This window comes from Pogoniulus pusillus, chromosome 6, assembly GCF_015220805.1.
Source record: "Pogoniulus pusillus isolate bPogPus1 chromosome 6, bPogPus1.pri, whole genome shotgun sequence".
Taxonomy (NCBI): Eukaryota; Metazoa; Chordata; class Aves; order Piciformes; family Lybiidae; genus Pogoniulus; species Pogoniulus pusillus.
Window position 1 is genome coordinate 13,926,993 of NC_087269.1, and position 13,964 is coordinate 13,940,956.

The window sequence follows — 13,964 nt, forward strand, 5'->3', positions numbered from 1 at the left end:
CATGAGAACTAACTCTTACAAAGGGAGTGATGAAGATTAGCAAAAAGTGCTCTGGAGGTCAAAGAAAAGGCTTTCTCCTGATCATGCTTTGCCAGAAGCCTCTGGAAGTCATTGTCTGTCCACAGCCTCTCAGAGAAAAGCAGGAATGGGTACTTGAGAGCCCTACTTCATTGCATGTGCTCCAGCCCAAGGCAGCTCTGCCTCAAACACAGGGCAGAGGTAGCTATGGAGTAGTTTTCCCTCTGATCATTCCTCTGAGTGGCGAGGGATTGCTATGGTACCAGGCACATCAGGACTAAAGGCAGGGAAACTCTCCAGTGCTCTCAGCTTTTCAGCTGGAAGTTAGGCCATGTGGAGGAGGAGGAGGAGGAGAAGGAATTTGCCAATTTGAATGAAGAGGAGGGGAGGAGAGCAGAGACAGGTGACCTGGATGAGAGGAAGGCACAGAAAAACAGGATGGAGGGCAGATCAGAGGACAAAGCTGGAGGCAACACAAAGGGCGGGGGGACTGGAAGAGAACTCCATTTCCAGAGCATCAGCATCCACATGCTGTCTGCTGGACGTTGAGAATCTCCTGGCATGGGAGGCATGCAAAGAGCATCCTCCAGCAGCAGCTGCTGTCACAGGATAACACCACACTGCTGCTGTGAGCAACCCAGCTCACATGGAGATGCAAACCTTGCGCTGAGAATAGGAGGGTGCCAACTGCAAATGAACCATAGCCTCCATCTGCCTAACAGGATTTGTCCCAAAACTGAGTAAATTATCTGAAAACCCCCCTCTACACTCAGAGACCAGCGACATTGGGCACACAAAACTTTGGAAACGGCTGCGCAGAGCTTGTCTGTGCCACACTAATTTGGCCCCAGCTGATGTCTGCCTCACAAAACAAATCTGTAATCACAGGCTCGCCTGCAGTTTTTCTCCCACAAGACCTCTGCCCTGCTCAGTCCTCAGGATGGTTCTGCTCACTGAATGCAGCATTAGTCATCATTTCTTTTCATTATCATTCAAGTTGCTTCCCTTTTCCTCCTACTCTTTTCCCCCTTATTTAGTAGGCACCATCCAACTACTGCCAGCATGGATTACACTGGAAGTACCTAATCTTGCTGTCCTTACCACTCTCACAGCCTCCAACGTGCTCAGCCTTATATTTCAGCAAGGCAAGGAAATGTTCCTCTTTGTGCAGCAGATGGGGGAGGGAGGCTAAAAGAAGCTAAGAGATTTAAATTTATTGGAAAAATCTGCCAAAGCAAGAGGCTGAACATGAGTCTCCAACTTCCAGGCTGACCCTCTACCCCAGACAGATCCTTTTTTGTCTCCTGATCTGCAAGAACAAATTTTAATCTCTTTTTTGAAACGGTTTCTGGTGTTCATCTGTGAAGCTGGAATGCTTGGCAAGCACTGAATTAATCTTCACAGGATGACCAGACAATTTTCCCAAGCAGACATGGCAAAATGAGTCAAGAGAAAATTGAATCTGAACATCTACTTCTTGCAGGTGCCTGTCTCAAGACTTTCTGATCCCTGTTTTCCAGCCCAGTCAACTCTGCAGGGTGCACAGGGGAATCTGCAGAGGAATTCCTCTTGGTCTTCTCTGGGAACACAAATCAGACCTTGGGTCTTGATCTAGGCACCCAGAAAACAAGAACATAAACTCAGTTGCCAGGCAAGGACATTTCAGCTTAAGACTCTGGAATGGCACTGAGAAAGAACAGAGCAAAAGAGGCAGGAACAGGATCCAATTCTCCAGGGCAACATTTAACAGGCTTCACTGTCGGACTGTTGTGTTTTTTCTGCAATTACCTGCCTCATTCACTCACACACCTCCTAATTTTGCCCAGTGAACTACATGGGAAGTCCTATAAGCAAGACACTATCTTATTCCACACTCCTGATTCATCCCTCACACATGCCAGGTCTTTGTGCACTGAATGAGGCAGACATGCTTTGTAAAAAAAACAAATGATCCTTCAATTTGATGTTGTGCAGATACACACCTGTGACATGGGCAAGCCTACAGTGCAGGGAGATTTCTCACAATCTGTGTGCTACACTTTGCAGCTACTGAGGACTTTTTAACCATCGGTTTGTTTTTACTGCACTGTACTGGCTCCTATGTCAGAGTCTGCAGCAGTATCTGATGTGTAACATACACATTGCACATGATCAAAGACCTGAGTGTCATCTTCTTCCCTAGAACAATGACTGCCTAAAGCAGCAGGAGAAGAAATTATCTAAAGGTGGTGTTAAACAAACCTCCTTCTCCCCTCTGGGGAGAGTAAGCAGCACAGGTGAGCAAGGTAGGAGGGAGGAACAGTCTGCTTTGTGCTAGACGGGCAGAGAGCTCCACATAAAAGCAGAGGAGCTTTGCAGAAGCATGTCCTGACTCCCATCAATGGAGACTTAATGATGGTAATTCCCAAAGGATGATGCGTGCTGACAGGCTTTGACACAAAGTACCCCAGGACAATATTAATATGTATTAAAGGCTCAGGCAACTTTATTGGGCTGGGCTTGATCAGTAACATTTCAACAGAGTGTCTCTATCGTCTGCCGGAAAATAAGTAAAGGAGGCAGGGAGAACACACGCACAGCCTCACCTTGCTTTAGGTAGGCTTTAGAGACAAACAAGGTGATCTGTGATTAACTGAATGCTTGGCACAGCTCAAGTGCTGGACCAAGAACCTTGGATGCTACACCATGAATACAAATGTCACCATGGGGCAGTTAATGTCAGAGTCTGCCTGCAAGATCAGCACTCTGAACCCTCCAACATGCGTCCAGACAGCTACTGCACAGCCTTTCTTTGTGCATGTGGAACATCTCCTGTTTGGAAAGGAAAGGAGAGCTGCTGAGGAGAAGGTGTGGGGGCTCTGCTGTGACAGCACTGATGGAAGGGGGAATGGAAGAAAGAATCACGGAAGCCTTTGATCACGTGTAATGTTAATGCAAGTGTTACACATCAGAGACTTTGCCACAGTAACTAGCATATAAACAGGAGCCTAGTGTTAACAAGGAGGGCTTCTTGAATATGTTTGTACACTTCTGAGTCAAAGCAATTTCCTTATTCTACAATACATGACACAGTGGAAGAAGTTCAGAAATAAACCAGCCTGACATGCTTAGACCTTTAATAGAATTTAGCTTCTTAGAACTAATTAAATGTTACTTAAATGGAAAAAAAAAATCCAAGTACTTGGGAAAGGTGCCAATGTGACAGCTCTGGAGAATGAAATAATCTAATCATCCTCACAACATGGGCAACAGCAGGATGGGCTTCCCCTACTAACATGCCTCACATGTGACAGGGGAAGGCTGTTGATAGAAATGGGGTGCACAGTCTCTGTGGTCTGATGACTTCTTGCTTTTTCTGCTGAGACTGCTACAAGGGCTGCTGCCGAGTACCAGCTGTGCTGGTGATATGGACACCTGCCTGGTAGGAATGATGCTGGGACTTGCCAAACTCCTGTCATCTGCCAAGCCGCCACTGGAGCCCAGCGACTCTCAGCTCATTGCTCAGCCTGGGCAGTGGGGGCTGACAGACTGTGCAACAGCCCTCTGGCCTCTCCCACCCTGGACACACTCCGCTCCAGCCCATGAGATGTAAACAGGAGGTACTGTGTTTAGTCTGCTGGTTTGGGCTTTCACTGCACCAAAACTCAGGCCCAAGAGAAGTCAGTCTCTGGCTCCTGCAGAGTCAAGGTCAGGATTCTTCAAGGTCTTCATTTGTCCCCTAAGACATGGAAAAAGTCCACGGGAGGAGGTGCCTTCCATTTTTCTTCCTCTTTGTGGTCCCTCCAATTACCTGTCTTTATGAGCCCCTGCACTGATCTGCTTTCAGCTGCCAGCTCCTTGGAGGTCATCACTGTGCCTGGGGTCCCACATGAGGGAGGAGGAAAATCCTCCGTGCCTTGCTGTGACAGCTTTGCAAGGCTTGCCAGCTTGGCCAGCCCAAAGTGCAAGGGACTAAACCAAACACAGATTGCCTCCTTGGAACTTATATGCACCACACTTATTTCTGAAGCAAAGGTACACAAACCTCCCTCCTCTGCTCCCAGCACCACAAGCGATTGCTGAGCACAGATGAAGCCTCCCATTGCACATTAAGCCACGTGCCTCAGACACTCCCATATGTATCTCACACAACTGGGTGCTCCTCCTGTTTTCTCTGGCTGCTTTTAACCTCCCTGCCACTGCCACTCAGTCTGTCCTTCTTCATTCTCATCACAGAACAGGTCAGAGCCAGCAGTAGAGATGGTCACATCAAACAAGAAGATCCAATACATCAACCTTGTGTAGGAGACAAGTGAGGGAGCTTGCTAGCACTAAGAAGCCAGCAATTCTCCATCTTTCCCTCCCACCTACTCCAAAAAGCTTTCATAATTTTCCACACTGAAGTAACAAGCATGGAAGCAGTCAGGTTATAAGGGTTAACAGCAGTTACATGTCTGAATGGTGACCTAATTATTGCCATTCTTCACAGTGTAGAGGTTACCTGACTATTCCACACATCAATACATTTTGAGATGTGATGTAAATGCAAACAAACATTCTTATGTTTGGAGTTAACACAGTCACAAGATCCTGTGTATCATGTGTTGGCAAGCACACAGGAACCAACAGCAAATGACCCACCCTTAAACCTGACCCTTTGCTGTTAATCATTACAGGAGCGTTGCACTTTTGAGGCAGCACAATCAAAGCACGCAAGCTCTTTGAAAATCCCCGCACACAGGATGATTCCAGCCAAGATCAGCTCCTTTAGAAGTCATGCAGATTTCAAGGTATGATGTCCTCCAGACATATGAACACGGGCAGTGGAATGCCTTGAAAACAAGTCACTGGAAGGTTAACTGCAATGCTAAAACAAACCCCTGCCTTCAAAACAGAAGGGGAGGGAGGAATGCCTCAGTAACAGTGAAGGCAGAGACATACTGTATGCATACAGTGCCTCGAAGATGGGCTTTTCTGCATAAGCACATTCCACAAAGCTCATTTATTTTTGCAGCTCTTATAATCATGAAGAAATTCAATGTTAGAATAGTGCTATGCCATCATATAATTAGTGCATTACTGTTCCATAGGGCTGACCCTCAACACCAGCCAGATGGGGAGTTCCAAGGAAAATCTGTGATGGGGAAAAAAGTCTGGGCACAGAAAATGTGTGGGCGCTTGAAGCATCCATGAGCATTTGTCAAAGAATCAATAGGAAGGAGCTAAAGCTGAACGAAGCAGTGCTTTCTGTGTGGCTCTCCAGTTGGGGATGATGAGACACAGGAAAACAGGGAAGCAAACCCAATTTTCTCTTTAAAAACTGCATGAAAATGTAGAAGTTACTAACCTCCAGCACAAAGAGTGATAGGCAAATGTCAATATTGCAAATGTATTTCAGCCTTAACACAAGCAGCATTATCTGTGTCAGGATTTTCAGTGCAACACATCACACCTGGCTGTTGGCTCAAGAGCAACGCAGTCTGTGACTCTACTCAACAAGAGGAGAAACTTATTTACAGGGACAGTGACAGAGCACTGGAACAGGCTGCCCAGAGAGGTTGTGGAGTCTCCTCTGAAGACTTTCAAAACCTACCTGAATGCATTCCTGTTCAGACTACCCTAGGTAGTCCTGATTTTGGCAGAGAGGTTTGGACTTGATGATCTCTGGAGGTCCCTTCCAACCTCTAATGTTCTGTGATTCTGTGATGTAAAATTTGAGCTCTTGGCTCTGTAGGACCACAGGCCCACAGCTTCTATCTCTTCTGCCCTGGCTTTGTGCTTGTTTAGGTCATTCCGCTCTGCCTTCCCAGATTCCTTTCTGGAAGGAATCAGGGGTAAATACAGCCTATAAAGTGTTTGCTGACTCCAGGAAATAGACACCACTGCATTCACAGATGATTCTGAACTTTCCAACCACAGCTTATCAATTTGAGTTCCATTAATATAAATGGCACCAGTTCAACTTTTTTTTTTTTTTGAGTCCTTAATTACTGGAAATATTACACAAGAGCTATGAGATTGCAGCAGAACACACAGGTTTGTTAAGACTTTCAAGCCACATAAGCCCTCAACAGGATCATTTTTAGGACACAGTAAGGGAGGAAAGGGGAGAAAAAAGGAGAGACTTACTTGTAACCAGGGTCCGTGTGCTGCATAGGGGTGCTCTTCTGTAGCAAAGGCTCCTTCTACTCCTGTTGATACAAATGTGATTGCTGTGTCCCCTGTAATACTTTTATATGTAAAGTGCCGTCCATGTAAGAGCCTTCCCCTGGGAAATGAAACAAATGTGTGTGAGCTGAGAGGTGTGAGCAGTGTGCAACAGAATCATACAGATATCTCACGATGGCTTCTGTCACCAGCATGGGAAACAGTTCTGAAGGCAGCAACTAGTAATTTTTCAGGGATGTATCAACGATTTGCTCCACAAAACAAGTCACAAGCCTCATTCTGAGTCAGGGAGATCCTGCCCTCATCTTCCCCCCCTTAATCTCAGGGCCTTGTTACAGAACTGGAATACATCTACATCGCACTGCACTGAAGTGCTGACATACATAAGGACGGGGACCTACAGTCTTTGACCAAACGAAAACAGCAGAAGAGAAGCCAGACTCTGCGTCATATGGTAACATGAAGATGCATTTTTAAGCAGACTCAGTGGCATATCCTGACAACACCTGGCAATCTAATACCCTGAGACTCTGTATTATTACTTTAGCAAATGCCTAGGCAATCACAGAATCATAGAATCATAGAATCAACCAGGTTGGAAGAGAGCTCCAAGATCATCCAGTCCAACCTATCACCCAGCCCTAACCAATCAACTAGACCATGGCACTACGGTATTGCTTCCTTTTTTTCATTTGATGCTTTCCACAGGGAAAACTACAGCACATTCAAAACTACAGCCTCAGAGCACGTGTGACACATATGCATGGCTTACCACATGCAAGGGGGAAAGCTTCAGGTAAGGTTTATAGCACTTAGACCTACAGTTTCTTCACAAGTTACTGCTGGTCAGCTGAGCTGAGCTAAACTGATCAGGACAGACTGTTCACATGTCTGTGATGTAAAATAAAGTATGTTCCAGATAACTATCCCATTGGATTCTCAACAGGCACAGGCAAGTTCACACCTGCGACTGATAACTCTGATACCACAGACATGTAACTCATTAATCCAAAGTAACTCAATCACCTGCAGTCATTTGTGTCTACCCCACAGTTCACTTTATGTTAAAGACTGAATTTGCTACAAGAATTTTCAAAATCAGTGCTGACTGAAATTGTGGAAACTTAGAAAAGTCACCTACAGTGGTATGCAAAGCCTGAACCTTCAAAAGACAACGTGTAGAGTATGCACACAATGTTTTATTCCTTCCATCATACAAGTGACTTTTTTTTCTTAATAACACAGTTGCATGCATAAAGTGGCTGCAAACAGGCTTTGTACAGCCACTTATGTCTGAGTCCATAAGCCAGAATTAACAACTGAGGAGTTTTCTTTGACAGAATACAGTAAAACATCCCTTCTTGATCACAGAGTCTCCAGCATTAGACTAATAAAAAAATCCCTATACTAACCCTGTCCTATTTCAGCACTCAAAATACACTGGAGGACATAAACTGAATAAAAAGCAATCTTACCACGATGAACACACATGCAAAGAATCATCTGCTTCTAATGTGTTCTGGCAAAATAGCTCAGCTCTGGCCTTTAAAGACCCATTGCATGCATGTCTGCATGGTGAAACAATGCCACAAGGCAAAAGCAGCATGTTAGCACAAGCTGAGGAGGAGGAGGATGGCTTCACTCACCTTAGACAGAGGGGAATGAGCGCTCCGGACTCCTGGTTAAATTTCAGGTGTACACTCTCCAGCTGCCTCGTGCGGATTAGCTCATGAGGAATGATAGCTGCTGAACTCTCACTTTCCAAGCTGTCCTTACGGCTTCTGGAGGAGACACAAAAATGCACATATTTAGGACCCTAGTGCTGCTTCTGCTGTGTCTCAGACCGGTTCTGTGAACACTGAGGGACAGGGGAGCAAACTGTTATAAAGGCACAGCTGACTGAGAAAAATGAGGCTGTTTAGTTTGGAGAAGAGAAGACTGAGAGGAGACCTGATCAATGTATACAAATATCTGAGGGGTGGGTGTCGAGTAAATGGGGCAAACCTCCCAATTCAAGAGAGATGCTGAGGTGCTGGAAAGTGTCCAGAGAAGGGCAACAAAGCTGATGAGGGGCCTGGAACACAAACCCTATGAGGAGAGCCTGAGTGTGCTGGGGTTATTTAGCCTAGAGAAGAGGAGGCTCAGGGCAGACCTCATTGCTGTCTACAACTACCTGAAGAGAGGTTGTAGCCAGGTGGGGGTTGGTCTCTTCTCCCAGAGAAGCAGCAATAGAACAAGGGGACACAGTGTGAAGTTGTGCCAGGGGAGGTCTAGGCTGGATGTTAGGAGGAAGTTCTTCCCAGAGAGAGTGATTGGCATTGGAATGGGATGCCCAGGGAGGTGGTGGAGTCACCATCCCTGGAGGTGTTCAAGAAAGGACTGGATGAGGCACTCAGTGCCATGGTCTAGTTGACTGGATAGGGCTGGGTGATAGGTTGGACTGGATGATATTGGAGGTCTCTTCTGACCTGGTTGATTCTATGATTCTTCTTGGTGGTCAGCAGCAATAAGACAAGGAGCAATGGCTATGAATTGGAACACAGAAAGTTTTGCCTCAACACGAGGAGAAACGTCTTTACAGTGAAGGTGATGGAGCACTGGAACAGGCTGCCCAGAGGTTGTGGAGTCTCCTTCTTTGGAGATTTTCAAAGCCTGCCTGGATACATTCCTGTGTGAACTACCCTAGGGGATCCTGCCTTAGCAGGGATGTTTGACTCGATGATCTCTGGAGGTCCCTCCCAACCTCTAAAGTTCTGTGATTCTATGACTTTTCATCACCCCTACCTCAGATTAGCAACCTCAGCATGCAGCTCTTCACTTTGATTTGATGATGTAGGATCTGAACTGGTGCACAGATATGGTGCATCACTTCCCAGCACAGAGAAAATTAATGTCTGGAAAGAACTGGTGCAAAAATACACTCCCCCCCAGCATTAAAAAATGGCTTGAAATAATTACTAGGTGTGCCCTTCCCCTCTGCTTTTGCTTTATCTTCAGGATTTTTCAGGGAATGGCCTGCAGGAAAAAGCTGTCCAGTCCCCTGTACCTTGCTTTGAGATCTGAGGCATCCCTACAATTGGCTTCAAATAATTTTTTTGTGCAGTTCAACCAATAAGCCTCTGTTTCTACCAGCATCAAGTGCAACAGCCAAAAGCTGGACTCCACACGTGACAAGTAGGACTTCTGCAGACTGTTTTCCCTTGTAAGTGGGGGCTACTTTGTGACAATGTTGCTTTGCTTCCTTATTCATTCATTTCTGCAAGACCAGCATATTGTGAAGCTATGACTAAAGGTTATGTTGTTATATGATTGGGAACTTCATCAGACAGAATCCTTCAGATAACCAAGTGGGAGTATCTCAAAATACTTGACCATAAACACTTTATATGTTCAAAGAGCATCGGCATTGCCCCTTTCTTGGTAGTCCAGAACAATGGATGAAGGACACAGGGGTGACAGTTTTTGCAGATGACAGACTGATGTGGTGTGTCTGATATGTGATTTATATTTTTGTCACCTGGTATCCCACACGAACTTAACAGAGGAAAGACCTCACCAAGCTACTTTCTATAGTACAGAATAACCAGACGGGGAGGAGAACAACCACAAAGCAGGACACAACTGAGAGATGCCACATGGCAATCTGGTTCCATTGTGCCAGACAGACCAAAAGCCAAACAAGGCTATCAGGTTGTGGCTCCATTTGGGAGCAATGTTAAAACAAGCCTGCATCCTTTCTCCACCCAAGTGCAGCCACCTTTAATGTGCATCTGGAAATGATTGTAAAGAAACAATTTGATCCTCACAAGCTTAGATCACACATCCACTTGATTTTACATTTGGGTGCTCTCCTCAAATTACTCCTATCCACCACACATATACTAATAAAGTTCTGTGTGGCTTCCAAAGCAAACCAGCTTACTGCTTCCACTAGGTCACCTAGTTCCAGGTGAGCCTTTCACCCAGGCTTTTGAGCTGCCCTGTCTGAAGTGAGCATAGAAGGTGAACTCTAGTAATCTAACAGTATCTTCCTGCAAATACTTTGCAAGGCCAGGTCAGAGATATGTAGAAGGAAAAAAAAATCAGAGCAGCTCAGCTTGCTGCAAGGTAAAACACATCTCACGTTCTGCCTTGGTAACATGCAAATGCAATAATGGATCCAGCAAGGACAGGTAGGTCAGGATACGGTTTATGCACAGGGTGGGCTGATGGACTGACAGTCAGCAGTGTCAGTCTGGTGGGTCAACCCTGAGGCAAAGACACAACATGCTTTGTAGTCTATAGGTGGCACTTAAAGCTGTGTTTAATCTACTTTAGCAAACATTTTACAGCTCTTTGTAGGTAAGGTCTTCAAAGAGTGGAGTGGGCCAGCATTTTGCAGGCTGATTACCTGAGAAGTGCAGTTACAGTTGATTAATGATCAGTTGACCTTAAGCTAAGCTTTACCTCAACTTCCTTATCAGATCTTATATACACAGTGAGCTGTGGGAAAGTCAGCCTGTGGTCTACGGCTTCAAATCATTCATTTATCAATCCCTACCAAAAGGGTCAGCCATTAGCAGTGCTGATTTTCAAACAGGCCATAAGCTTCCACTCCTTAAATGCAGTTCCAGTGTTTACCCACCCTGAAGCAGCTCAGGAGTTTTACAGAAATATTATTGCTACAGACAAGAGACTGTGCCCTTCTCACCTGGATTGCCTAAGTGCGCTGGGCACATCCTGTAGCAGCCTCCCAGGCAATCGCTGCTGTAGGTTCATGCTTCATAAACACAGACAGCCGCAGGACAATTCCACATAGCCCTGGGCTCCAAATTCCCCAAGCTGAAGCTGGGTTTTTAGGTTTCCACCATGCTAGCCAGTACAGCTGCTAGCACAATGGAGCCACAGTCCGGAGGGAAAGCAGCCTCCGGTTGTTAACGCAATAATAGGAATGACGACAATATTCTGGAGGCAAAGGGTAAAGCTCTCTAAGCCTTATTAAAACCAGCAAATGCTGTTTGTCATTACATGCTCAGGAGAAGATGTTGACTAATGTATAACTATCAAACGGAACTGTCATGACTTTAAGGCTGTCAATAATTATGGCTTCACATTAATAAATAACCAGCCCTGTCAAAAAGGTGGAGAGAAGCAAAATGGTAGTTAATGCTTTGAATTACATGAAATTATGAATCCTTTCCACAAAACCTTTCCCAAATAGTCACAGACTCTGTGTTTCTTGTTTCACTTTAGTGCAGCTCACACAATTTCAGCTATTTGAAGTTAGTTCTCTAAGCTCTATCTTTCAAAACGAGAGTCCAGTCCTGTGGACACATCAGGATGGCACAGTGACATTACCTTCAGACTCAGGAACACATCACACAACACAGAGACTTGGCAAGACCCATCACAATTCTCTCTTTGGGTATGGAAATCCTTGTGCTGACCATTCCAAAGGGTGATGGCCCAAATGAAGGGTTGGCAGGACTTCTAAGTTGTTGCTAGTAACAAGTTCATGTCATAACATACATGGTGTTGCTGCATGCAGCCTGTTTCAGTTCTACCAGTACTATTCTGCACAACAGTTGCAGATGCATTAAATTTTCAGCTGTTCCCACTGCAAAGATCTGGTTGCTTATTCCTTCAGATAAGAATAAGCCAGTTCTCGTGGTGGGGAGGTACCATGGGACCATTTGTTTCCACTTCTGCTTCTTTGTTATCCTAGAGCAACATGACATCATTTTCTACAACACATTACAGCACTGGATGATGGTGGATGTAGGAGAAAATTGCCAATATCAGGTAACAGCAAAACTTAATCCTCTTTTTCTGAATATACTTTGCCATCAACAGCTTGCAGTTTTCAGCCTCAGAAGAGAAGTCTAGAGAAAGTTTGCTCTCTAACACTAGCACCCTTGGTTTTACAACTGTTAGCTACCCGTAAGCCTTTGCTTCCTCCGCCCCATCACACCAAATAAATCAGCAGCAAAAGCCAGTGGAGTTTCACTTGTTATGACTAAGATTGAGCTGAGTATCACGTAAAATGTTGCAAACTTTGTCTATTCCAGATTTAATACTTCATCCAACCCACACAAAAAAATTCATGTTTCTCAGTGTCCAGAAAAAACAAGTCTGGAAAAGCCAGGACTGCTGCATTAGGAAAGGCAGCTGATTTAAATGGAAGTAGCATGCCGGAAATGCCCCAGTTTAAGGACTGCACATCTCGTGTTTTGTGAAACTGGAGGGAGTTGGAGGAGATTAAAGCACATTTCCCTCTGATTGGGAGCTTGTGGGAGGTGTAAACGTGGGCAGTTGTCAGATTAATTCTTTAGATGATTACATTCTTTTTGTTTCTTTAAAGCTGTTTGTAGTAGGGTTTGATGTCTCCTGTTCTGGGAAGTGTATTGCTGCTGTTACCAAGGTGACTTTAGCTGACTTTCAACTATTTTTTCCAGCTTCAGTTTCCACCAGTAGTCTGCTTCTGGGCAGAAAAGAGAGGGAGGAAATGATATTTTTTAGGTCTTTTTATTTTTAACTCTTGTGAATGCTGATTAACAGTCCCTGAACGTAACCAAAGCCATATCTGATTTTATTTTTTTTGAGAAAGAGGTGACAAGACTGTTGTGAAGATGTCCCATGTGGCTTCTCCAGATCTCTGTCAACAGGGAGAAAGGGCTTGAGGAGACTACACGTCCCAGCGTGCTGTGCTCCTTCTTGATGTGATCAACCACACGCTAGAACCTGTAGTCTCCTGGAGGCTCTTTGTAGTAAAGATGAGGGTGGCTGCAACCTGCTTAATTTTATGCCAATTATCAGCAGCCTATGGGGATCCTGGAAAATTGCCAGTGCAATCACTGGGTTGCACAAAGTTTGGATGTCCCCTCCTTATAAGTCATGTTTATAGCAACCTCTTCTCAAGCAACCCCACTGGCAGTTATTTTATGGGATTCCAGAATAACCAGGTTGATGGAATTAGGAAAGGTTTATTTGTTTTTGCATTTGCATTTTGCTTTATGATCAGAGCGTTTGATCTCATGGATCTGTCACAGAAGAAGGCCTCAGTTCCCTTCCAAGATCTGTTGCTGACATGGAACAGAATTTCATTGCATTTTGAAGTTATGCTTCTTGGTACAAAACTCACCAAGAACACACTGTTGGAAGCCGGCCACATCAGGGTGTCAACTGCATCACTAACCTGAGTTACTGCTCCTTGCTTCTTTGGTATAAACCCCAGAACTGTGATTTACATCTAGGAGAGAAAAGTTGGACCACCTCTTTTTTCCCCTCCTCCTTTCTTCCCTTTCCAACTGTGTCTATTTCAAACATCCTCACTCCCTAATGAAGATATGGTCAAAGATCACTTAAGTACTGGCAATCTTCCAATGTCTTTCCCATAGTTTCCCCTGAAGGGCACACAAGCAGTTGTGGGAAATAGCCCTGAGCATCCTAGCACACAGAATTACAGAACACATCACAGATGCATGTGCAGAAACGGACACAGTTACACAGCTCCTGCTGTGGTGGTCTCACTGAGACAAGGCTATCTGGAGTGCTCAGACCTGGCTGCCCATCATCACCTGGCTGGCAGACAGAGCTCAGAGGGCTGTGGTCAGTGGCAGAGGTGTTGGAAGTCCCTAAGGTGTGGGGTTCCCCATGTACTGTGTGAAATCCCATTCAATATAGTCATCCATCACCTGGATGAAGGAACAGAGTGTAGCCCCAGCAGGTTTGCTGATGACACAAAACTGGGAGGTGTGGCTGACACACCAGAAGGCTGTGCTGCCATCCAGTGTAACCTGGACAGGTTGGAGAGGTGGGCA

The 13,964-nt window shown here is 45.2% G+C and overlaps 1 protein-coding gene across 2 annotated transcripts in view; it reads right to left on the reverse strand.

The window, feature by feature from the left end:
* Positions 1–13,964, reverse strand: part of SUFU (SUFU negative regulator of hedgehog signaling) — a 103,285-nt gene that overhangs the window by 10,938 nt on the left and 78,383 nt on the right. For both annotated transcript variants that reach the window (XM_064144491.1, XM_064144492.1), the window contains exons 9-10: positions 7,812–7,946; positions 6,127–6,265 (exon numbers count right to left, since the gene is read on the reverse strand). In XM_064144491.1, coding sequence (XP_064000561.1) covers positions 6,127–6,265; positions 7,812–7,946 — 274 coding nt within the window. The remainder of the gene's footprint in view (positions 1–6,126; positions 6,266–7,811; positions 7,947–13,964) is intronic.